The sequence below is a fragment of the Cavia porcellus genome, unplaced genomic scaffold, assembly GCF_034190915.1.
Source record: "Cavia porcellus strain 051 isolate PalLab524CR breed Dunkin Hartley unplaced genomic scaffold, mCavPor4.1 scaffold_6, whole genome shotgun sequence".
NCBI lineage: Eukaryota > Metazoa > Chordata > Mammalia > Rodentia > Caviidae > Cavia > Cavia porcellus.
Window position 1 is genome coordinate 83,682,313 of NW_026947489.1, and position 26,220 is coordinate 83,708,532.

General features: G+C 50.4%; 1 protein-coding gene across 4 annotated transcripts in view; it reads right to left on the reverse strand.

Moving 5' to 3' along the window:
• Positions 1–205: 205 nt before the first annotated feature.
• Positions 206–26,220, reverse strand: part of Akap1 (A-kinase anchoring protein 1) — a 29,687-nt gene continuing 3,672 nt past the window's right edge. For 3 of the 4 annotated variants that reach the window (XM_063251271.1, XM_003466823.5, XM_063251270.1), the window contains exons 2-11: positions 12,403–14,014; positions 9,911–10,041; positions 7,720–7,846; positions 7,069–7,196; positions 5,212–5,389; positions 4,213–4,363; positions 3,786–3,853; positions 2,042–2,115; positions 1,811–1,873; positions 206–1,261 (exon numbers count right to left, since the gene is read on the reverse strand). In XM_063251271.1, the coding sequence (XP_063107341.1) occupies positions 1,187–1,261; positions 1,811–1,873; positions 2,042–2,115; positions 3,786–3,853; positions 4,213–4,363; positions 5,212–5,389; positions 7,069–7,196; positions 7,720–7,846; positions 9,911–10,041; positions 12,403–13,990 (2,583 nt within the window). In that variant the 5' untranslated portion in view covers positions 13,991–14,014 and the 3' untranslated portion in view covers positions 206–1,186. Of the gene's footprint in view, positions 1,262–1,810; positions 1,874–2,041; positions 2,116–3,785; positions 3,854–4,212; positions 4,364–5,211; positions 5,390–7,068; positions 7,197–7,719; positions 7,847–9,910; positions 10,042–12,402; positions 14,015–18,892; positions 19,083–26,220 lie in introns of those variants that run through there. The other variant, XM_063251269.1, reaches the window with a different exon arrangement.

Below are 26,220 nucleotides of genomic sequence, written 5' to 3' on the forward strand. Positions count from 1 at the left end.
CTGCCCCCGCCCCAGTGGGATACAGAGGAGGAGCAAGGCCAGAAATTCAAGACCAAAGTGTCTTCAAAGGGCCACGGGTCTCCTCCAGTGCCAGTCCTGTGAGGCGCGTAGCTGGACCCTCCAGTCTATCACAGCCACCCTCCTTGCTCCCCTTCCCCAACCTTTTTTCACCATTATGGGGAGGGAAAAAAAGTAGACTCAAAGCTACAGTTTATACAATTTGAGGTTTATATAAGTTCAAGTTAAATTATTCCTAAATTGCACAATGCTGGAGCCAGTCTTAAAAAAAAAAAAAAAAAAAAAAAAAAAAAATCAAACACACCATTCCAAGTTAATTCAATGTTTTTTTCTTTTTTTTTTTTTTGTTGAATGTGTACAGCAAAAACTTCCCGGATGATGGCTTATGCCATGTGGTCACCCTGTCTGGTGCACAGAATGCGCCTTCCCCGGCAGGCGGAGCTGGGATGGGCTGGTACGTGCTACGACTCACTTCTTACAGGTGAGGTGTATGGAAAACTTTGAGTTCCCTTTGTTCTCCAGTGTATCTTGTACAAAATATTACATTTCTTTATCACATATTTACAGTTTGCACAAGTATAAAATGGTTACAAAAATTACAATCAGGCTTGGCAAGATCACTGTTCCCCTCCCCGCTGACCAGGGCCAGAGGTGTGACAATCATTTCATATTTACATCTGCATTAAAAAGTCTGGGTTCCCAGAAACCGAGGAAGGGCATAAAAACTAATTGAATGCCATCGAACCATTTATGGAAGCCGTACAAGGAAACTGATGCCAGTCAGTCAGTTCATGGTTGCTCCCTGGAGGAAGACTGAAGTCCGAGAAACCTCTGCATGCGCCACACACCTTGGCCTGCTGCTGCAGCCTGGGGGCGCCAGCAGAGGAGGGGCAGGTGGACGAGAGGGGACGGAGTGGAGGGGTGAGGGCAACCTAGGAGACACTCAGAGCAGTTAAGCCAGCCGGCTCTTGGCAAAATATCCTATGGCTTTGTAAAGAACCCACAGCTGAGTCCCTTTTCTTCGGAAAGGAATTATGTTCTTGGTGGTGCCCAGAATGGGGAAAAGAAGACCCGAGAGGATGACTGGTGACTCCTAGCTTGCAGCTTTGCCTTGAGTCCCACACCCAGTCTCAACAGTGCAAAGACTCAAGCAGCAGCACCAGCAGGGTCAGAGGCTCAAGTAGTAGCTGTCCACCCACTGTGCAAGGCCTCGCTCCACCAGCGACCGGTTTATCAACACCACCTAGAAAACAAAGCTGTGTTGCGGACTCTGCCCATGGCACTTTGGGGTCACCCCTCCAGTCAGCAAGGGCTCTCCCTACCAAGTCCTGTCACCAGACAGGCAGCAGGTGTACATACGGGGTCTGACTCCAAAAAAGGTTTCTTCTAAAATGTTGTTGGCCCATGGCATGAAGACTGGCTTTTCAATTTGCTTTGATACTGAAACTTAAGCTTTGATACTATAAGGAAGACAGGAAAAACCCAGCAGCCGAAGACCTGAGAAGGTCCTGGGCAGGGTTCCCACCTCAGCAGTGATGCCACTTTGGGCTGGGTAATTCCGCACTGGGAGGGGCTGTCCTGGTACTTCAGGGTGCTTAGTAGCAGCCCCGGCCCCTATGACTAGATGACACTAACATGACCACCCCCCAAGTGTGACACTCCAAGAGTCCCCGGGTAGTACTGGTTTCTAGTTACTTCCTGACTAATCAGGAGGATGCAGGGGCAGAACCAGTTCCCAAAGCACCCCTGGCTGCTGGCGGGAAACTCCAATGTACAGGAAGCGGGAACTCACTTCATCTCCAACCACACTCCACAGCTGGATCAGAGGGAGGCCAGTCGGACTGTAACTTGTCACCTAAGGGAGGAAAAAGCACGTTGCAAAGCTATTCCCTGTAGGAGGGAGGAAAGAGGGAAGGAGGGAAGAACTCCAAGGCAGGTCCCAAGAAGCATGGATGCTTCACTGAGCAAGGCAGGAGGTTCCGCTTCCTGCCCTGCCCTGCCCTGCCCTCCCCAAACCACACACCTGGGCGAGCAGAGCTGTATTTCCCGTCATCTCGCTCATAGCTGCATCTGCTTCAGGTGAAAAGTGGTCATCATCTTTATAGGGAAGAGGAAAAGCAACATTCAGATGCTGACCAAGGCAAAGCATTGTCGCCTACACAATGGTCACTGCATCCAAAGCAAGACGCTTCAGAGGCTGCTGAGACCCACACTTGGGCAGAGCTCAGCCTCTATGACTCAAGTGGATAAACACAGAGGCCCTCCAGCACGCTGACCCCTGTGGATGGAAGACAAAGGAAGGATGCGCTGCCTGTGATGGTAATGTCCGCTCCCTCTCCATCTGGGGTCAACTGTGCTGAGTGTGTGTCTGTACAGCAACACCCTACAGGGTCAACAGTGAGCCAAGGTGATCATCAGAGACGCAGAGAGGAGTAGGTGGAATTCAGATCCAGGCGGTATGCACAGGTACTCTCTACTGAGAAGTGAGACGGCCATGTGCTCTGCCAGATCAAAACAAGTCCACTCACTCCCAAGGTAGAAAGGGTGAGGATAGGAGACGGGTCTGTCTGAAGATGTGGGAAGTCTCAGGAGGGAGGGAGCAGCTCAGTAGTTATTATGGCTTGTATCTAGATACACCCCTAAAGCCCCATGTGGTCATAGGTGGGGTTCTGAGAAGCGGCTGCATCTAGGGCATGTGCTGTTGGGACCAAGTGTGATGCTAAGGTTCCCCACTCCCTGGGTGTGAGGGCTCCCCAACCTCATGGTAGACAGCCTGGGGAAGACACATGGAACAGAAAAAGGGTCACAGCATGTTGCTTGTCGCCTGATGCCTTATGCCTGCCATGAGCTGTTTCTCCTCTGCCACGCCCCCATGCCTTGGAGCCAGCCAACTATAAACTGAAACCACTACAAACTGTGACTCAAATAAACCTTTCTTCCTTTTGGAGGTATTTTGTCAGGTATTTTGTCTAACAAGAAAAAGTAAGAAAAGGGGGTCCAGCCAAATCATCCAGTTGAACGGAAAAGGAAAAGAAGGTTGGGCGAGAGCAAGGGAAGAAAACAACAAATGCGTTGCTCAGTGCTCTGTCTGCCATGACTCTGCTAGACTGTAGTGTCTGTAAACGAGTTTGCTCCAGGAGAGCAAGAACAGGACACACAGGGGCCAGCCTGGGGCGAGGGGTGATTATTTGATTATTTCCCACATCCTGCAGTAGCTGTTATCTGAGCACCTTCACCATCGTGTGTGTGTGTGTGTGTGTGTGTGTGTGTGTGTGTGTGTTATAATTCTCTCTTTTTTTTGTCTTTTTCCTTTTTATCGGTACTGGGGATCAAACTCACAACTGCCTACTTGCAAGGCAGGCGCTTATGCTGCTCAGCTAAATCCCCAGCCCCAATGTTACATAATTCTCACAGCCACCCTGAAAGACCTGTTTTCCAGAGGGGAAAATCGAGGCTAATGCCAGTCCTCTCACCTCTAGCAATGCTTTCTTAGTCCCTACTGTTTAGCTGCTGGCCCTCTCCAAGCCTGGACTATGTTCCGGCAGGTGCCCTGCTAGAAAGCTATGGGAGTGATCTGCATACTGTTTAGAGCAGTGGACCCCAAAGGAGGTCCTCAGTACAGCAGCCCTGATATTTACAAGTTCTCAGGCTGTGGCCCAGACCTATACAACCAGAAACTCTCACGAGAGTGGCAGCAGCCTTGTTTGCAGAAGACAAACCTACATACAATGACCACCACCGCCCCCAGCAGAGGTTCCACCTGTTACCTGACAGGGGCATCACGCTATCCAGAAGGACTTCTGCTCCCTGGAATGGCAGGGTCACAAAGTCAGACCTGGAAAGGCAGGAAAGGGACACATTTAACATGGCCTTGGAATTTGGCTCCACCACTGCTGACATGAGGCTGCTCTTTCGCTGAACAGACACTCACAGCCCAGGGCGAGGAAGTACACCTTGATGCAGGCAGGCGGCCCTGCTCTAAGCCTGGGTCAGGACTCCTGCATGTACTGAACCCAGAAAGCAGCAGCCGCACTGTTGATGCCGGACACACATCCTCAGGGTGACCTGGAGTCGTCAGGTTTGCTGAGGTCACACCCATTGACACAGAAGACAAGAGATGGAAGGAGCCGTTCTCAGCTGAGAATGGAGCCGCAAGAGGCTGCACACCGCACAGCTCCATGAAGCTCTGCTCACCTGATCTGCCGGAGCACATCCACTTTCACTCTCTTATATCCGCCGTAGTCCACGTATCGAATCTCCACCTCGTTGGTCTCCTCATAGGAGGCCACCACCTGGGCTCGCCACCAGGCCCCATCCACACCGGGGGCAGCACAGATGACCATGACTGCAGGGTAGGGATGGAGTGCATGGACACACTGAGCCAGAGCCGGGCAGCAAGGGCCACCCCTGGTCCCTGCTACTCACCTCCCCACACTACTTCTCAGAGTCCTGTACCTCCATGTGTAGGAAGGGACAGGGACGCATGAATCCCAACAAGGACTCCCTCTGAGCCCAGGATGAGTCAGGGAAGAGCGTGGGTCCGGCATGTGCAATACTCCGAAACTCCTCCATACTGAAAAGCATTTGATCTAGACCTGCCACCCTGAAACTTCCTGAGGCCTGAGACTCACAGACTAATCAGAGTAAACCAAGCAAAACACAATCTGTGCAGAGCAGGACAGAGGCGTGCCTTACTTTCTTAAGCTCCATGAAAGATGCAAGAACCTCCAGATCCAGCAGGTCTTACAGTGCAGACCCCTTGGGTCTGTTCTAGCCCATGACAACTAACAGAAAGTGTGGCTGGGACTGGGCAGAGATCTTCCCCCATCATCTAGCCTTTGCCTTAGGAGTAGGAGAGAACTAGCAGAGAGCAAGGCTATGCTCTAAATGGTCACCAAGTCTCCCCCCCGCCCCCGGGGCAGCAAGGGAAGATGAAACCATGCAGTGAGGCCAAGGGCTGACTACACTGAATCCCACCCCTTATTGACCCCTGGGGCAGCCGCCTCTTGAACTCTGCCAATAGAAATGCTAGCTTTCGCTGGCCAAGAAATAATCCAGCGTGACTACATGACAATGGCAAGAACTCAGGGATCCTGTCCCATGAAGGACAACAGAAGGGCTCCCTCCCTCATGAGCTAAGACAAGGCAACCCTCAGCCTGGCCAGAGCCAGGTGTCCCCAAGGCAGTGCTTACTCTTCACTGGGGTGGGTAAGGTGGGGATTCCAGGCTGAGAGTAACACAGGTACATCTGCTGGTCCAGGCTGCGCAGTGCATGGAAGGTGGGGTGTGTGTGCTGCTGTACGAACAGGTGCCCGGCATTCACTTGGTTGACCACGATCACTTCCACTGTGATGCCATCAGGCAGCATGAGCTGTAGAGGGGAAGAAGCAGTGGATACTGCATCGATCCTTCTGTGTAAGAGATCCTGACACCCCAGTGCAATCTCACAAGGGCACAGCAGCCAAAAATGACAGGTCACCCAAAGGCAGACATCCAAGAACTTCAGCTGTTATCTGTTGTCCTGCAGTACCACCAGCAGCCATTAGAGGCAGCCTCATCTTGGGGCAGGGAGACTGCGGAGCCTGGGCAGCCAGGATGCAGATGCAGGCAGGAGTTTATCCCACAAGACAATGCCTCCGTCCCTCCCATCTCTTACAAGACCTAGAGAAGACAAACCCAGAAAAGCGTGGCTGCTAAGAAAAAAGTGCCCAAGAACCAGCTTGGACACCTGCAAGTAGGCCAGCCAACTCCTCGACCTGCAGCTGGCTGACCCCAGCTATGGTTTGCCAGCACCTGCTCTGTCTTTGCAGCAGCAAGCAGCAATCTGCAGTCCCCTGCCACGTCTGCATCCTGTCTGTTCTCCATGGCTTCCCTTACCCCAGGTCCTGCTCTTCTCCCTCCACAGATGACTTGATTCATTCTCACCGTGGGCTTTGGCCTGTAGCTGTGCTCAGCAGCCAGGCCCTAGCATAATCCAGTATGTTTCTACAAGGTTCATTCCCAGGCACTGGTTTTCCTGATGCCAAATGACAGCCAGCAAATAGGGCTTCTGGGTCCCACTGTCCCTTCCATTTTTGAGCCTAAAAAACTTCTAAAAAACTTCCTCTGGCTAGGATCCCTGGCCTCTGTGTGCCTACCCCAGCCCCACTGGTCACTAGCACTGGAAGCTCCCCCAGTTCCATGAGGCCAAGCAGAATGCAATGGGAGGGAATCATCTACACAAACCTCCCCATTATTTAAAAAGAGTGTGTTCTCCAGTAAGAGTAACAGAGACAGAGACACAGACAGTTTAGGGCCAAACCTCCTTGGAAATCGCAATTTATGGGTAAAGTGTGGCATGTAGTTCAGCCCACTCCCAATACAGGGGCAGAACACCCATCCTTCTCTGGAGCCAAAGGTCACTGGTAGGGAGAACACAGAACTGCAATGTCCATCATGCTAAAGCGAGACCCAGGGGAGCCATCTTCATGAAGCACACGTGCAGCCCAGCTGTTTGAAACACGACGGACCAAGTCTTTGGCCCACAGAACTGTGCATGTTCACAGATGAGAAGAGGCAGACTAGGCTGGAGGCATGCACCCTGCGGGGTACAACAACAAGCCTCAAGAGCCCCAAGACCTGGAGACAGCAGCTTCTCCTCCTCCTGCCAAACTGCTAGGGCTTCCTAGGCATGAACTCCATACTGACAGAACAATCTAGGCAATGCCTGGGAGAGTGAAGGGAAGTGAGTCCTTCCCTGATCAGCTCAACTACAAGTAAGGAATGGAACGGGCTACCCAAGCCTCCCAGGTCTTTGGGTGAGGGTATGGGTGTGTCCACGCCCACGTGGGGCTTCTAAAAACTGCTATGTCCAGAGTCACTGGATATCCGTTGGAGGGAAATGCCTAGAAAACACAGAACACGGCCAGGTGGCAGAACTAGGACGATGCCGTCCTCCCATGCAGACCCTAGGGGCCACCGCTGTGGCAGCAGAGGCCTGAAGTGAGGGGGCGCAGGCCTTAACGCTGAGGCGTTTCTCCTCTGGCATAGGTGTGAGGGGAGCACACTTACCCAGGATGTCATGGGTAGAGAAGGCAGCGCCAGTGAAGGCAACGGGGGAGCGTAGATATTGGTGAGGTTCAGTTCCTTAAACTTCTTCCCAATCAAGTTCAGAGCTTTGTCTACATGATGCTGAGAGCCTAGAGGGGATGCAAGACGGGACATACAATCCCAGAGGGTGAGAGAAAAGTTGCAGCAGACACAAATGCCCAAAAGCCAAAAGCCCTCGCTCCACAGGTCTCTTCAAGGGCATCTTTAAGGTACAAAATGCTAAAGCTTTGGTTTACCAATAAAGTGGTGTAAACCTAGTCACCTTTTAAGTGATACCTCTGCCATTCTCATTTGTGCTTTCACCCCAGAGGCAGCTGGCCGATGGGAAAAAGCCCAGGTCTCCTCAACCAAAGAGCCTGTCTGCTCTGAGAGAGCCAGGCCCTGACCATCTTCAATGCTTAAGACTCTGCTGGCCAGAGGTGGGGCAGGCCCAAGTTCCTCCAAGTCCCTCTGAGGTATGAAAGATCCGACACTCCTGCTGCCTGGGGTAAAGAGCAGTTTCTGCTCAGAAGTTAGTTAAGGCTCCAAAGGATGGCAATCAGTCCTCAAACGTTTCCCTTTTCTTGCATTTCAGGTAAGAAAATTAAAGCACAGGCAGTGGCTGCCACTGACCTTCTATGTGGCAGATCTGGATGTTCTGGGTGTAAGGCAGGGTTGAGATGTAGATCTTGGCACCAGAGGTCTGCTTTAGGAAACTCACGTACCGGCCCTGCTTGCCTATTAGCCGGCCAACTAAGTGCTTCCAGGGAGAGAGAGGGAGAAGAGAGAGCGTTAAAAGGAAACCAATTCACCATGTCTGGAGGACCTGCTTTTGTTTTACACAGTTATACTAACTCTTACTGAGAGAGTTTTGTCCTAGAATAAGTTACATGATATTACAGCAGGGGAGGCGGAACCAAGGGATGTTTACCTTGAGGTCACTTCCTCCTTCCCCTATGACAACCTCCGTTTTCCTTTCCCAGTGCAAGACAAAAAAAGACTCCAATCAGCTCCTTGTGCGTCATCAATGCCCACACTAAGCACCACCCCTGGTCAGAGGTTATATGCATGTCCTGTACCACGCGTTCCTGTCAGAGAAAGCCAGGCTGTCCATGGTCATGGACTCCTCTCCACATCCTTGGAATAAAGGCTACTTTTTTACTTTACATATTTCTCTTTTATCACGATGAAAACTTTAACACTTACTGTGTTGGCAATTACTTGCCAGTACTGTTCTAAGTACTTAAATTTACTATCGTACCTGTGAAACAGATAAGCTATATTTTACTTTTTGAGACAGGGCCTCGTTATATGCTCATGGTGGCTTCAAACCTGCGATCCTTCTGCCTCAGTCTCCCTACTGCATGTGCTGTTATGTTCAGAAAAAATAGATAATTTTATCACTGATTTTATAGATGAAGAAACAAATCGACAAAGGCTGAGGAATCCACTCAAGATCATAAGCTCTAAGTTGATAGCCTGGCTCCAGGGCCCAGCAGCTCCCATTTCATCCTAAGAATGTGGCCAGACCCAGAAAGTAAAGGCAGTATCCCCTCTGCCTGTCCCCCACCACACATACCACGAGCCCTTTCCCAGCAGAAAGGCTCCCCATCCTGTGCCTCCAAGCCTACTCGAGTCCACAGGTAAAGGGCTCAGCTTGAAAATGAAAACTACACCACAAGTGGTAGCATGTGCCTGTAATCTCAGCACCTGGGAGGCTCAGGCAGGAGGAATGCTATGAGTCAAGGCCTGCCTGGGCTACAGAGTGAGCTCAAGACCAGTCTCAACTATGTAGTAATACTGTATCTAAAAAAGAAAACAAAACAGAATAAGGAGAGGAAGAAAAGCCTAAGAAGCCATGAGCTCCTGCTGCCAGTGGACAGCGGCTGGAGCTGTCCGAACGGGAGACATACAGATGTACCTAGTAACCCCGAGTTCAAGGCAGACGGAGGCCAAACAGCCATGAAGTAGATGACTCCAAACAGTCCCAAATGCTCCAGCCAGCCTCATTGTGCCCTCTGTCACCACAGAGGGCAGGCAGGGCTGCTAATGAGGTCACTAGGGAGGAAACCATTGCAAGGGCCAGCAGCCAAGGGGTAACACGACCCTTCTGAGGCAAGGTTCGGGCCCAGCCGGAGCTCCCCCTCAGCATGAGCCCAGGGCCCTGAGAGAGCGGTTTGCCACTTGGGAGCCCTGGAGAGGGACACGAAGATCAGGCTAGGAAGTTGTTACGCTGTAACAGCAAAAGGCTGCGAAGTCCTCCAGCATTAAGATCTGGGACTGGAGAAGCATAGGATGAGTAAGGAACTTAAAATTACATTTTCAAAGAATATTGCTGGAAAATGATACTGTTAAATATTCAAAAGTATTCATTAAAGCAACACAATCTAAGTTTTGTTTAAAAACCAGAAGGCAGAAGATGAAGAAGAAACAAAAGTCTTCACAGTCACCCTCAGAGGTTGGAATGGAATGGGTTTTTACTCATTTTGCACCTCTATACTTTAAAGGTTCTCTACACATAGACTTCCAGTCTGTTCAATGCTAAACTGCACTTTATTGCAGACCTAGAGCAGGGCACAGGGTCTGGCTGCCCTGTCCGGTTTTTGCTAGCCTTGCCAACACACCTGAACCCAGCACACGAAGTGGTGCAAGGCATGGGGCCAAGATGCCAGAGGACAGTTGGGGGGATACCCCAAGCCCGGGAAAACCAAGTATTCCCTTCCCTATAGCATCAACCTCGCTTGGGGCCTTTCTGGTCCACTGACCTCCTGGTCCCTGCCCCCCATCCCACTAAGCCAGTGGGTCCCCCTGGGCACCGCCGTACCTTTGGCACCTCAATCTCCCATATGATGAGGTCGACCTTCTTGGGATTGGAACCGGCCTGGGCGTTCTGCAGGTCATCAGTCTTCCTGCGCTCCCAGCAGTTCTCTGAATCCATACTGTTCGCGTCAGAACCTGCCAGGAGGCCAGCACACACAGACACTGGCTCAGAGGCAGCCGTATGGAAGCCACCAACCTCTCTTTCTTGAGAGCCCTTGCCCTCCTCAACCCGCAGGTACAACGGTCAACTCAGTCTGAGGCTCAGGAAAGCCCCAGGAGGAGGCGGCCTGGCGGATCGATACACCTAATTTTAGCCCGCCATGGGCCCATTTGCTTTTTTGGCAGCCACACCCGGCCACAGCTGCTGGAGCAAGCACAAGTGGTGAACTGGGAAGGGACGGGACGCGACGCCCAGCAGGGGAGGCCACAGGGTAGGAGTGGAGACACATGGTCCCGGGAGCTGCCCCCCGTCTCACCACCCTTCCAAGTGTCTCAGTCCCTAGACAAAGGTCTTCCGTTCCCAAGGCCCCAAGCCCAGGCTCCAGACAGTGGCCTTCAGCCAGGCCACGGGAGACAGTCTCCTCGCTGGCTCTGCTAAGGGCACTGCTCTCATCTCTGACCACAGACCGCTCACTTCTGTCATAGGAGGACAAGGGAAGGTGGCCTTTCTTGCTGCTGCTCAGGCCCAGTGGGCAACTCTAAATACCCTCTGGGGCTGAGTTAAAGCTCATTCTCCAGAGGAGAGTGGGAAGTGAGACTGCAACACCAGCCTGAGCTGTGTGCTTGCTCAGGGCACGGAGAGGGGCCATCACAGAAGAGGGGCCCAGCACAGTATAGGAGAAGTGGCTTTGGTTTAAGCATGGACGACTCAGTCACCAGAAACACAGCATGCTGAGTCTAAGTAGTTATTTGCTGCCTGATTTCCCCAGACCTGGGCATAACCTTTTGCCACGCCATCCACAGGCTATCTAGATGTGAAGGATTCAGGCTGGAAGAGATCCTGCTCTCAGTTAAGAGTCACCTTCACAATGACCTTGGCCCTCCACACCAGGGGCTCAGAACAGGGTTCTTGTGGGGAAAGCAACCCTTCTGACTGAGACTGTGCTGGGCCAGCCTAACAGACACCAGGGTCTCTGCTTGTGTCCAAAAAAAGGACAGTGGCCAATGACTACCCCTAGTGGTTGCCCAGAACCATACAGGCCTTGTCGGCCTGTATTCCAGCTCCCTCAGCCTGGTAGTTCCTGCACCCCTAGCCTGAACTCCCTCAACACAGAGGGGAGAATCCAGAGCTCTGCCTGGTGTCGGCACCCCTGAGCACCAAGAGATGGTGTCACGAGCTCCTAGTGATGGGCCCTGCTCCAGCCTCCCCTGCTGAGCTTAGCTCAGGAGCCCTCTACACATCTCACTGGTGACTGCAATCTGTTTAGAATTGGGAATCACAAAGCCAAGGGACTCATTTATTAAGTGCTGTAAGGAAAAAACCTTTCTTCTCTCCCCATTTAAGATGCAATTTTTAAAACATTTTAGTATCCCTGACATTAAAGTGCATCTTGTGGTATCTGGTCTTCCATAATTATGACTGGAGGCATTTTTCTTCTTCTAGAGGTACTTCAACAGTGGTAGCCTTAACAGTATCTTGGGCTGACCACAGGAAGTGTATGACATATGCCAGATGTGGCTCCAAGTGGTGAAACACCCAAGAAAGATCCCCAGACTTCCGGGATGCAGTGGAAATGGCAGGGAAAGGCTTTGGGATACACAAGTCAGACTGCCATTGAGGAATTGTATCGTCCTTTGGGAAAAGACTGGAAATACCCCAGGTGAGCTGCAAAAGTAGGGCCACAAGCTGCTGACCTGTAAGGTAGCGGTCTGAACTGTCTACGCTGGGGTCAGCATTCGAAAAACCCAGTGGACACTTCATTACCAAGTGCCCCTCTTCCCTGGGGTAGAACTGCAGCTGCACAGGAAAAAAAATGGCTGAGGCTCTGCAGAAGAGGAGGTGACAGCAACAACACAGGAAAGCTTGGGCCTCCCCAAGTACTCAAAGCTGTGGCCATTCTCAGGCACTTACCTGTAAGAGCTTCTGCACAAGGAGAACAGGTGAAGACATGGAACAAACACATGATTAAAGGGAATCAGCCACTGATATACACACACCCGTGCCTGGCTCTCGGGAGTATGCTACAGAGGCCTGTTAAAAACCTCATGAGGTGTCAGCGTTCCAAAGAGAAGAGCACACTAAGGTAACTGGTGGTCCCTTGATGAGCTGCCACCTTCTGAGGGGCTGGGGAGGCGCCCTGGCAGGCAAAGCAAGTGGCTTCGGGGTCCCAGGGCAACCTGACTTCTCATACCCACCCAACTCGGTGTAGACCAGTGGGCTACAGTGAAGGAACGCCCTCATTTTGCTGCAGTGGAGGGTACAGGCCACCAGCTTTCCCCTGACCAATAGAGGGAGACCTCCTGGATCCTCTGGGTTAGCTCCCTAGACCCTCCTACCTCCCGAGTGGTCTGCTTCTGCATCCACGCTCCATCCATCCTCAGTCCCCACATCTGACAACTCCCCCTTCAGCACCCCATTGCTGAAGGGCTGAGTACTGGCTGGCAGCGGTGGGGTCCTGTTGTTGTCCTTGGGGCTTGAGTTGGTCTCTGTGCAAGAGTCTCCGAGCCCTGACATGCTGACAGAATCTGAGCACTGCCCCGAGGTGGTCACGGGAGACACACTCTGGCTCTTGTCCAACATGCAGGTGACACAGGTGGCATCTCCCGCCAAGCTGCTGGCCTGATCCAGTGACTCTCTGAGGGGGGTGTCCGGCGCTGGGCAAGGGGCCAGGGAGATGGGGTGTGCGGAGTTCTTTGGCTTCCTGTCCTTGGTGGGGCTGGACAGAGGGCTGCTCAGGCAGCTCACGTAGGTCTTTGGTGGTGGCAGGTCTGCTGCCAGTGGGCCTGGAGAGGGGAGGGCAGTGTCCTGTGAGCTGGCAGCTGCCCCTGCTGTGGCGAGAGTAGGTTCTATGATGTCTCGCCCCATGAGAGTTTCCTGGCTGACTGGGGCACAGTTCTCCTCCTCTTTTCGTCCTTGGGGCTGATTGGCCGCAGCCTGGTCCGTGGTGGCCAGGACCTCTTCAGTGGCTTCTAAGATCACCTGGGAGATGATTTGGAAGGCAGCCTGTTCAAGCTTCTCATTTTCATCCAAGGCCTCCTCTTTGCCCAGTTCTCCTACTGGGTCTTTATCCCTGGCGTTGCCACTTGTGACCCAGGGTGTCTGTGTTGCCTCCTCCTTCGCTGACTGCACGAGGACACCGGGCAGCTTCCCAAGTGGGTACTCTTCTTTCGGGAGGGCCCTGACAGGCCCAACCACCAGCGGCAGGCTACCACTCCCCTTCGCTATTTTGCCACCTGAGGGGGCCAGGCCGAAAGCCTTGCCATTCTCGGGGTCCAAGGCTCGCTCCTGGGGCAGCAGACCTTTTGCAAGCACTGTTTCCCCCAGCACTGCATCGCCGTTCCCCTCGGTCCCGCCCATCTCTCTTTCTCTCGCCTTCTCCCCTGCGCCACGCTTCTCTGTGGTGGGCATCCCACTGAGGGTGGGCTCCTGCTTACACACCTCGGCCGCCTCTTGGGAGAACAGTAGATCTTTTGGGAATGTGAGGGGACACCCCAGAGGGACAGGCTTGGCCTTGTCACCCATCACAGCTAGTTCCACCTTTGTGGTGTTGTCCTTGCGCGTTCCTGGTTGGGACCTCACGTCAGTGGTGTTCTGCAGGCTGCCCGAGGACTCTGACCTGTGATGGGGCAGGTGCATCCACAGCGGGGCTGGGGGCTCCGTTGAAGGCTTGCTTGGAGCAGACTCTTTGTTTCTCGGCAGCTGAGTGACACTGAGGGGCACAGACACAACTGTGGAACAAGCCTCTTCTGTAGGGAGTGGTTCCTTGGTGGTAGGGCCAGCACTTAATGCCACAGCACCAGACTCTGCCTGCTCTTTGTTGCTGCTGACCTGCTGCTTTTTACGAGAGAAAAACCACCACCAGCCAAGGAGCGCCAGCATTCCAGGCAATGCCAAGGGGAAGAGTGAACGGAACTGGACTGCCATCCTGGAGGTGTGGAGTGCTCACGCCTGGGGAGAGCAGGAAAGGAGAGATGGGTGTTAAGAGAGCCACGTTAAGAGGGTACACAGTGAGTTACACCTTCATGGGGGTTTGTGCTGTGCTACAGAGGTAGCAAACCTGAACGCTTCATGTTCTCTCTTTCAGCGGAGGATGGGGCCCCCGGGGCCAGGGCTCTGCTTCTCAAACTGCAGTCCACAATCAAAAGCACTAAGTACCCGCTGGGAATGCAGTACCCCAGCCCCACCACAGACCTACGGAATCAGAGCTGCATTTCAACAGGACCACAGGGGAGTCCAACGCTACAACTGGGAAGGAACACTAGGAGATATAATCCGCCCCTAAAGGGATGAGGGTGTGGGGAGTTGGGGACAAATTCATTTGCAGAAAGTTCCCTCCATCGTCAAGGTGAGCCCCTATATGTGAGACCAAGCAATGAGACCAGGAGGTGCAGAATAGGGGCTCAGCAACGGCCAGAGTCCGATGACTGCCTCCCCATCTCCGGATGGAAAGCTTCACAATGCTGCCTCTCACGTTACATCTGGTAATGAGCTCTGTGAGATGCTCTCACCTGTGTCACCCAGCTCTCAACCATCTGGTTTGGAATGTATCACTACCTTAAAGGTTAAAGTAACTCAAAATCAAGCTGGGCGTGGTGGTGTACGACTATAATCCCAGCGTTCTGGGAGACTGAGGCAGAAGGATCTGAAGTCTGAGCCCATCCTGGGAAACAGCAATTTAGTGAGACCTTGTCTCAAAAATAAATTTAAAAATTTTTTAGAAAGTAAAAATAAAAATGGGTTGGGAATGCAGCTCAGTGCAAAGGCCCTGGGTTCAACTTGGGGGGGGGCAGTCGGTGGGAGTGCTCAAGGTCATGAGACAAGGAATGGGAACCCAGCTTCTATTCCACAGGAGAAGATGTATTATATTGGCCAAGCAAAGAGCAAGATCACACTACTTATGCAGTAGTGTGAAATCCAGAAATCCAAGGATACAACAGTATTGCTGTTAATTAAATAGTTGGTCCCATGTATGCACATGGAGAAAGCACTGTAATGCAGAAAACAAGTTATACAGCAAGATATATGTGATGTTTATACCCACATAATCCCATGGAAAAGCTGGCAAAGACACATACCAAGTCATATGGTTTGGAGGAGAGGGAAAGGAAACTTTTGCATATCAACTCCGAGGTCCTACAACTTTGATGAATTCATTTATTAGATCTAGTAAGTTTTTAGTAGTTTCCTTGGGATTTCCTATGTATGGATACCAATAGAGAAAAACTTCAGGAAAAGTGCTTCTCCAATGGGAATCCACATTAGCATCACTGGGAAAGGGCTTAAAGGCCTCGAGCCTGAGTGACATGAACACCAATTAAATCAGAATCCCTAAGGGTGAGAACCAACCCTGGGTTTCCCCTTTTCTTTAAACCCAGCCGATTCCAACATGTGGTCAAGTTTGAGGACCACTGTTGTGCAATATCTCTCACATACACCAAATTGTGGATTATAGGAGATTTGATTTGTATGTGTCTCATGCTCTTCTTCTATATAAGAAGATAATCTGACAACGGAAAGGGGGAGGGTGTGCCAGGACAGAGCAGTGTGACCACAGCCTGTGGTCAGGAAATTAAGTCCTTCCCAATAGTGTACAAACTGACACAAGTTCAGCTGGATCTGGGCCCATATTCTCATCTGGTCAGTAAACGGATTTGAGCCAGGGGTAGTGGCACACACCTTTAATCCTAGCACTTGAGTGGGTGAGACAAAGAAGATCTGTCAGTTTGAGGCTACTGTGCTCTCTACACATTAAGACCCCATCTCAAAAAACAAAACAAACAAACAAAAAAAGCAGAACAAAGCAAGCAAGAAAGACTAGATTCTGAATTCCTTTTCAGCAGGACCTATGGTGAGTCCCACAATATCCTAGCAATCCTCTCATCTCAGGAATAAAGATTAAATGGAAGGAGATAGAGTGACAGAAAAGAGATTCTAACAACCACTTCCACAGAGGTCCACAGTGACATCCCACGGCCAGACTCCAATTGAATATATTCCAGGAAGGCAACCCAAGACACAAACCTCTTAAACCAGTGGGAGAGGGCCTGAGCTTTGCAACCAAAAGTCGATCCCAAGTGTCCTGCTTCTCCACAAGTTGCTAGGTCACCCCACCCAGTCGCCCCAAACCTCAAAAGCTAGCTGCACTACAAAAAGGGGGGACTCAATAAACATACACTCCAATCTGGGTTTGGTTTTGTGCCCTTGTTGATGATCCACACCACAACCCAGCCCCCAGCATATCTTTGTCTTTCTGCTTGTCTATTCTTACCAAGCAGAATGCCCGGAGCTGACAGCCACGGGCCACAATATGTAAAAGGGCCAACACTACCAATTATCCATCCAAGTCCCCAGCCCTGCTTGCTCCCCAGTCTGACACTCTAAACCCTCAACTTTTCCACTCCTAGCTCCCTGCAGTCATCTGCGGCTATTCAACTGAGAAGTTCAACCCAGGAAACAGTTGTTATGCCACAACTTGTTATGCCAGGATGCTGTGCTGGACAAATGCTAACCTCAGAATCCAGAATGATCCACCATTGCCCATGACTCTCCCAGCCTCTACTCCCACTCTGTGCTACAGCCATAGACCAGGCCAGCTGCCAAGGAGCCTGGCTTCTGTGAGGTGAGTGGCTCAGGACACACGGTCCTTTCCCTGGGACTGCTTCCAAGTGCAGGAACTACCTAAGAAGACTGGGTTTATCTTTAACTGGCTGCTTGAAGACTAGGATTACAAAGCCATCCTCCACCAATGCTGGAAGCCCGGGGATTAGCAGCCACATGTCAAAAGGCCTTGGCTGCAACTCACCAGCCTAGCTGGGCACTGGTAAGCAAGAGGGGCTTCCAGAAGCAACTGATGCCCCGCCACCAATCCCCACTTCCCACCAGTCCAGAAAACAGCTAGCTCTTCAGTCCCTCATGCCTGACTCGGTCACCCCAATCAAGAGGACATCTTGGGGTGGTTAAGAGGCCTTTTTCACTGATTTATACAGCCTGCTAGGTCTACAGGAGGTGGTGTGGATGTTTCCTGAATGTTCAGACAAGCTACACATGTGCATGCCTTCAGCCTCACAAGGTTTTCTGCTATTTTCTTTCCTCCCTTCTCTGGTTCTGGCAGACTCTTATGAGACACTGTCTTTGTGTATTCTGTTTTTAAATCTCAACCTCCCTAGATTTAAATGACTGAACTCCATGGTTCTGGAACCTTTACCCCACAAGCTAACTGGAGGCTACCTACCCTACAGCCAGGACAAAGCAGCCCACAGGGATGCGGCAGAGCCCTGCCCTAGGACTGTAGGGGGACACGCAGCTATTTTGGATCGGCTGGAATTAAATCGCTGCCTGCTTATTTTTAGCAGGTCCATTTGCCCGGGAATAGACGCACGCTGGCTCACTGCCAAGCAGTCACACAGCACTGAAGCCAAGCACGTGCTTCAGCCACAAGGCCTTTTCGCATTCATCTGCTTGCTCCAGGCTCTTAAAGGATCCCTCCTTTCTCCTGGGGAAGTAGCTGCAGCTTCAAAGCACAGCTCTTGGAGAAGCTGAGGCCTCACTCCCATCCCAGCTTGTGGACCAGTAACAGCAGTCTAGAGCTTTCTGCTAAACAAGAAAACAAATTCCTGGGAATGGTACAAAAAAGCGTTGGTCCCAGTGAGTAAGCCAATTTGGCTACCATTACTGTGAAAAAAAGCTGCATGTAATTGAAGGGAAAGTCAACCACAAAAACAACCACTTAGGAGCCAAGTGCCCAAGTCACTCTGGGCTGGGCCTGCTCAGTGGAGCCACATTCACTTTGGGTTCTGACTGAACTGTGCACCTCTCCTCTCAACTAGAATCTCAACATTTCTTCCACTACTCCCATGTTCTACTGGCAGCGCTGTCCTGAGTTGTTTACCAGGCAGGCACCTGCCCAAGGTACCCCACCTCAAGTGCACTACAGCGAGCACTTGCTGCGAGCTCTTCCCCTTGACTCAGGCTTCCCTGGCAGGGAATCTGAACTGACAGCTGAGCCCTTTGGTCCCAGCACTTAAGAGACAGTGCAGGTTAGGCTGAGACACCCTCCACTTAATGGGAGCACAGCTCAAAAAGATCACACACTCAACAGTTCCTTGGTAGGTAGATGCAAGAGTAGCCCTTGGTTTGTACCACTGAGGTTTTCTAGTTCCCATGTGGGTTGTTCACACTGTTCGGCTTGCTCACACTCAAATTCGTATGAGCCGCTACAAAAAGCTCTGTCACATGAAGCTCACAATCCAGATACAAACTCAGTCTCTTACTCACACTCATTCTCATGGATCCCTTGCCCCACAAGCAGCCATGCCAAGAAGTAGACACTGAGCGCCCAGGAAGCTTTCTCAGAGGGCTGGGATTTCCTCAGGGTGCCACGGTGGGGGAGGGGAGGTGCATAAATTAAGGAGCCAGTGCCTTTGGGGGTTAGAGGTACAGTAAGTCACAAGGCAGAGCTGGAACCAGTCCTAAGAAGAGACACTAAAGAGCAGGTAGGGGGCCAAAGGCAGCATGACCTTTGCGTTCAAGGCGATGAGAACAGTTGCAACATGGTCAAAATAGAGCAGGTCACCAGAGGCAATGGCCAGGCGATCCCCAAGCAGTGACTGCTATCCAAGATTGGCAGGTGCTTAGTCACAGGGGTTACTGAGCCCTTGAAATGTGACAAGTGTGACTGGAGAAGTAAATTTCATGCTTTACCAAAAGTTAATTTAAACAGTCACACATAGCTGGTGGCTACCTAACAAACAGTACAGTTCCATGTGGGGTTCACACAGGCCCTGAGAAATGTGAGGGCTGGCCACAGGCTGTGAGGTCACTACCTACCTTGCTGGCAGTGTGTGGTCCTGCCTCAGAAGTGGGGGGCGATGGTGAGTCTGGGTCACTCTCCCACAGCAGCATGGCTGGGGACCAGGATTAGACTGCTGCAGCCATGCTTCTGGCGGGCTGGTCTTGGGCCAGCCCCGGTGTTCCTTGTATCTTGGGGGCCTGAGTGAGATGAGTCATGAGGGCACCTGCACCATTCCATTAGCTCACAGAGGGGTATGAGGCCCTGTCCACCCTCCATTGTGATGGTGTCACAGACATCAAGCAAGCCAGACCAACATGCTCTGGGATAGCTCATGTTTCTGGGCGCACCAGCAGTCAGGATGTGCGTGGAACAGGTTCCCAGCCTGCATCACAGGAGGGCCAAGGCACAACCAACACCTGCTCGGCAAAGTCTTCTTTGGCCAAATCAGCATCCCAGAGTCCAGTACCAAGAGATGCAGGAAGAGCCAGAAGCCACAAATTCCTTTCTGCCTGTCTCTTTTTCTTCCAACTAATTCCTTGGGAAAATTTGTTAACAAAGGGAACACACAAGGGTCGAACGAAAGTCAGCCTTATTCCTCTTGAGTGGCAGGGGTAGGGGGACAGATCACCCATTGCTCTTACCAAAGTCTTCCCAATTGCCTCACAAGGGTTTGGGGGTATGGTTTTAAAAAACTATGAAGGTGAATGATTTATGTGATCTGAAGAGAAACCAGGGATTGAAAGGAGGCTAGGAAAATGAGGAGAAAAAAAGCATCAAGTTGTATCATGTACAGGTTCTGTAAAATGAATGTGATCATTATGCATACCTAAAATGTAGCAATAAACTTAATTTAAAAAATGAAGAAAATGATTAGTACTGTGTCCTGCCCACCCTGCCCCTTCTCTTGGGCTTTTAGTGACCACCTGGCTGTGTAAGTGAATCTGGTCAGGTTCCTGAAGATAGTTACAATGCAGGTGCAGAAATGTACGCCTGGGCTTATGAAGTTCCCACTCATAACCACAGAAGATGTCATGTAGGACTATCCAAAAAGTGTGTGCGGAGATCTGACAGCGAATAGGTTTGAAAGTCCATAAAGATGACACACCATGCCTTCAGAAAAAGCCAGAAGCCGGACAGTAAAACACCCTTCAAGCCACCACCTCCAGTAGGCAGAAGGAAGATTCAACTTAATAACACATAATGGGATAAGAGGGCAACTTCTATCAACAAGCATTTATTGGCACCCACAGGGCACCAACACAATGGAACAGAAATGAAAAAGACAAAGCACTATCCTTAAAGCACTTTCAATCTTTTTCTTTGGGGACAAAAACAATGACATCATCTCCAGTGAGCTTGTTATGCCAGCATCTGACCAGATGAAAGTTTGATCTAAGAGACAGGAGCTGGCAGTGCAGACTCTGTAAGACTAGGATGTTCTAATGTGGGGGGAAGACTAGGATCTTCTAATGTGGAAGAGGACATAAGCCTGAGTATTAGCGTTATAAGAGCCGAGGAGAGTTGGGTTGCCCTGTTCAATATGTAGACTTTCATTCAGTATCAATTTTTACCACTGTCTGGAGGCCGAATCTAGGTTCCCTCTCGTTTATTTATAACCTCCAGAAAGTAAAGCCAGGATTTTGCTGATGGAAGGGACTCACCAACCCAGTTTTATTTTCCCACTTTCTACCAATCCTGTGTTCAGCCACACACATTCCCATCCCATGCAAACCTTCCAACGTGCCTGCCTCTTGTTGGACACCTGGCCATGCACATACACTTTCTTGGAAAACTACTGGAGGATGCGCTCCACCAAGACAAGAAGAATAAACCACGAAAGGAAAAGGATATTGGATCCAAGAAGAAACAAAGGGGAAGAAATTCCCAGGAGGAAGGAGCGGGAGCATGAGGGGAAAGAGAATCTTCCAAGAATAGCACAGAACTGTTAAGAGCACCTGGTATATTTAAACAAAGTAAGAGGAGCTTTCTACCAATGGCATGGGTTCTAAGCGATGGTCAAGACACTCGGGGGAGGCAGGAGAACTGGTGAAAGAGAAAAGTAAGCAAAAGAAATTTGGGGTGTGGTGGCACCTGCCTATAATTTCAGCACTCTGGAAGGCTGATGCAAGAGGACTGCCAGAAGTTCAAGACCAGCCTGGTGCATGTAATGAGTAATGAGTTCAGGGTCAGCCTGGGACGACAGAGTGAGACCCTGTCTCCCAGGCCAAAAATCACAAAATAAACAAAAACCAGACGGACAGACCAGGGTATAAAATAGACCAGGAAAGAAAAAAAAAAAAAAAGGAAAACCAAGAACTCTGCAGCCATACTGTAGTAATAATGTATATCCTCAATTGCTACTTAACCTCAGCTTGGGAGGGTGAGAAGAAAATAATGTAGGAATGAGCTAAGTCCTTATCTCTCATAGCAGGAAAAAAAAAAAAATCACCAAATACTGCACATGGCTACAATGCCTGCACTGGGGAGGCTGAGGAAGGAGGAGTTCAAGGCCAGCCTGGGCTACCCAATGAGTCCAAAGCCAGCGAGGAATACAGTGAGACACTGTCTCAAACCAAGATAAACACATTGATTTTAAAAACAATTTTAAAGAAAAAGTATGCTATTAAGAAACAGTGGTAAGCAGCAGGAAAAGCAGATGGAAGAATTAAAGTTAGTTGCCCGTGGAGGAAAACAGTGCAGCTCAAACCCAAGGCCTTGCACATGCTAGGCAAACACTCTACACCGAGCTCCACCTCCAGCAGAGGACAGCCCTTTCAAAGCTTCTGCACGGTCAAAACGTTAAATGTACTGGGTGTGGTGGTGGGAGGCTGAAGCAAGAGAAGCATAACTGACTTAGTGAGACCTTGTTTTAAAATACAAAATTTTAAAAATGGCTGAGGACATAGCTCAGTATGAAGACTTCAGGTTCAATTCTTAGTACTTTACACACGCATGCACACACACACACACACACACACACACACACACACACAGAGTCCACTCTTTTGGCAGGCAACATTAATACAAAGCTCATTCTTCAGGTATATACAAGTAACAATGGGTGCTGTTACCATACAGCTTTCTGTTCCATATGAACCATAATAAATATCCAGTGGGGTCAACTCATCTAAATACAAACTTTGAATGCTTTCTTTTCCCACAATAGTTGACATCAAATTTGCTACAGATACCCCATGACCTGCCCTCCTGGCAGAAGGGTAATAACCAAGAAAAGAATAAGCTTCCCGACAGACCCTTTGAGAAAAAAGGCAATGGTCTCCCCACCCCACTGAGGGCTAGCCAGCACCAGAGAGCAGGCCTCGCCAGGGCCAGCCATTTAATAAAGATGTAAACCCCCTCTGTGGACAGGTGCCATGGGCAGCCCAGGGCAAGAGCTGTCAGGAAGCAAAGGTGGAGGCAGGGACTCACATTTCAGATAAGATAGAGTAGATTTAGCAACTCAATGCTGCACACCTGCGACCTCTCTCTGCAGGCTGAACGAGCCCCAAGCCTGAAGATGTCCCTTGCACATGATGAATTAATTACAGTCCTGTGCATGTAGGCAGGTACCACGGCTCTTTTCTGTGGCTTTGCTGACAGGCAGGGGTGCTGGGAAGGGAAAGCTCCAGGCTGACCGCTGAGGGAATGCCTCTCAGAAGAAGGGGCACCACGCCAGAAGGGAGAGCGCTGACAGAGACTGGGATGATGTGGGTGGAAGAAGGAGAGAAGGTTCCAGGCAAGGAGAACATGTGCAAGGTCCCAAGGCAGAACAGTCTTGCCTGACTCGGGAGGCAGCAAGAAGGGGAGGCCAAGGTCAGGTCAGAGCGCTGCTGCCAGCAACTCGGCAGGCGAGCACAAGGGCAGACCCGGAAGAACGCAGCTCCTGGGCCTCCCACTACAGGGAAAGACCGGGGGCTTTTGTTCTTAACTCATAAACAGAAGTTGCTTCCAGACTCTATTCCAGGAAGGAGATGCCTGGCTTGGAGCATGGCAGGCACCCCATGTGGTAAGCAGGGGCTCACTCTTACTTGGAGTTCTCAGCAAATGCTCTTGCCAAGAAACCTTGCAGCCACACTACAGAACAGCTCAGAGCCAACTGCTGGACCTGCACCCTCAGTCTCCACCCGCACCAGAACCTGTTCCAGTAAGCTGGCCCAGCCCCTAGGCCAGGCACACAGTCTCACACAAGCCCGTGTCATGCCATTTGAATCAGACTTTGCAAAACAACCTTGCTCTCCAGCCAACATAAACCATAGGCAACAGAGGGCCTTATATGGCTCGAAGCTTTCTTAATCAGAAACAGATAGATGGGCTGGAGTTGGCAACAGCACGTTGGGAAAGGGAGGGAGACAGAAGAATGGAGAGCACGGGGAAACATATAAACTTGTCTGTCAAATACCTCTTCTATCCCTTTCTGCCATGTTAACTTCTCAGTAAAGAACTCTCCCTGAAGGCCACGGCTTTGCTGCCAGCTGTTTGTACTTTGGTTTAAGCCACAGGACATAGTAACCAGACTACTCGTTGATCCATACTTTCAGTTTTTTGTGTTCACTGAGTGCCTGGCCCTTAGATTGGATAGTTTCATATGAAAATGGGCTTATGCCGTTTACTAAGAAATCAGCTGTTGGAGCAATACAGGGTCCTCATTCCCTAGGCAACAGCCCTGGCCCCTGGCTCCCAGCTCACTAGACTGCCTTGGTCACAGGCCTGCCTGGCTCCGGAGGTGAGGCTGGGGCCCCGACACTGAGTCAGAACAGAACCAGCAGCCCTGGAGACCTCCTGAGAAGCTGTGCAGTCCACACAGTCCACGACAGTGTGTGGAGTGACACTGCAGCCACATGCACTTGGCTGTCCTAACGGATGCCACCTGCTAAAAATAGCACCAGCACATGCTTGGCGAGTGGGCCACACCAAAGTCAAAGGACAAAGCAGGGAGGGTTATTCTCAGCCCTGCCTTTCTTCCCAGAGACAGTTCAAGGCACACAGAGGTGCTGATCTCCCTCCAAGGGAACTCAGGGAGTGGGAGTCACACTCTGCTTGCTCTGTTGGAGGAGCAGGGAGGAGCTGCACAGAAACCTGTCGCTTACTTACAGGGTTGCAGTCCCTTTACCTCGCAAAGGCACGCGAAGGCCAAAGCAGTAGAGAAGGGGGTGGGCCAGGACTGTGCCTGAGTAGATCTTCGGCCTACTCCAACCAGGCCCAGGCTGCTCCTGGGTGACAGCTTGTTGAGGGCCAGGGAATGGTCTCATGACCTCCATGTGAGGTCTGACAGGACATGTTATTATTAGCTGGGCCCTGAGTGACTTCAAGGTTGTCTTTTCAACCTGTTAAGACTTCAAAGCAGTTTCTTGGGCTCTATGACACAGCTACCTGGTCTATAAGACGTTTTTACTCATGCTCATTCCTTGAGCATTTCAGATGTGCATTTGCCTGATGATAAAATCAGGGTATAGAAAGACAAGAATTTCTGTAGGGTAGATCATGAAATTCAGTTTCCTGTAAAATGGCTTAGGAATAACTCCCTTCCAGGACTCAAAAAACTAAAGAGTTTTAATCTTATAAGCCCAGGTTCATTTTTCTGGATGAGGAGGCAGTGATATTGGGGCAGTAAAGAAGAAACAGGCTCTGAGCATGGTGTACAGAGAAGTGAAAGTGGGGGATGGAGAGAGAGAAGTGAGGGAGGGATCCTGTGATCCAGCCCTCCCAAGTGTCCTGACATCAGCAGACCCTCTTCAGGGCCTTAGACTCCTTGTCCACAAACTGTAAACATATTTAATCTCATAGGAAACTGGATCCATCACTTTAGTGCAGGAGTTCAAGGACAGCCTGGGCAACACAGTGAGACCCCCCCCCCCAACTCAAAAATAAAAATTGGACATGGTGGTTATACCTATATTCCTAGCACTCTGGGTGGCTGACGTCAGTAGGATTGCAAGTTGGAACCCAGCCTGTAAATTCAGAGAAACTTTATCTCAAAAATCAATAAATAAAAGGGCTAGTAATGTAGCTCACTCTAAGATCCTGGAATCAATTCCCCAGTTTCAATAGATAAATACGTAATCTTTCTAAGATTCCAGTAGGTGCTCAGTAAGTATAACACATCTGTTACATTTGGCTCCAAGAAAACAGGTCTCACCCTACCCGCCAAAGGCCAATCTGAGTGGGATCCAAACAAAGCACACCTAGGTACGAAACCACCCAGAAATAACCCTCTGCCTCCCCATGACTACCCCACACCAACACTTCAAGATTTACACAGTGACTCCTTTAAAAGGCCACCCAACATTTAGCAGAGGGCCTATACTGGGGTCTTGTACAGTCATTAGGTCAATCTAGTGACATCTGAATTTGGAGACCAAAGACCTTTACTGTTAACAAGAAGACTTAGATAATCAGGGCTTAATGTCTGGGCCTTCTGATTCATGTATGTGCCCCCAAACCCCTCAAAGAGAGTTGATACAGAAATAATTTGTTGGGTTTACAAATGATGGAAGACTAAATCCAAACATATGGTGCTCTGGCGATTTACAGGTTGAGGCAATTAAACTTTCAGAGTTAGGCAAAGAACATTCTAGATCAACACTGTCCAACGAAATTTTCTGTAACAATGAAAATGCTCTTGACCAGTGCTGTCCAGTATGGCAGCCCAAACACATTCCTCCAGCAGCCCCCTGGAGCATAAGCTGAATGCTTTTAATGTTCACCAATCTTCCTTTGCAGCTGAAGGAACCCAGACCCCTGAGAGCCACCTGGCCTGCCTAGACCTGCATGCAGCAAGGTTTCAGCCCCAAGAACTACACCAAGCCTAGGGCTCTTCTTACCAGCTAAGCCCAGTAATGAAACAAGCCCCACTGACCCTGAGCTCTGCACAGCTTCACTTTCAGACACACCCTGGGAACCTGCTTTGTTCCCAAATACAAATGGGCACAGTGACACATGGCAAGGTGAATGCAGCCAGCCAGTAGTACAGGATGGGAAGCAGGGTGTTCACTACCAATGGTTGCAAACTACTAGACCACTGGTGAGACCAGTGGCAGAGATGCCCAGATGACAAGGATCTAGACTGAATGAAACTGGACACTGCCGTTCAGGAGGAAAGTTGAGGAAAAAAGACACCTTAAAAGCTACTTATTACTAGGAAGCCAATCCTCAGAATGCTGATTATACATACTCCTCCACTGCAACAATCTGCTTAGAAAGCAGCACAAAGATTAGGAGAGCCCAAGGAATTAAGAATTTTCCTTGGTCATTGTGCTCATAAAAAAAGTCCACTAGGATCTAGAGCAAGGCTATTTGTTAGTTTCTCCACCCCTCAATTTGTAATTTTGCTCCCTCCATTGAAACAAAGTAGAATGACCTCCAG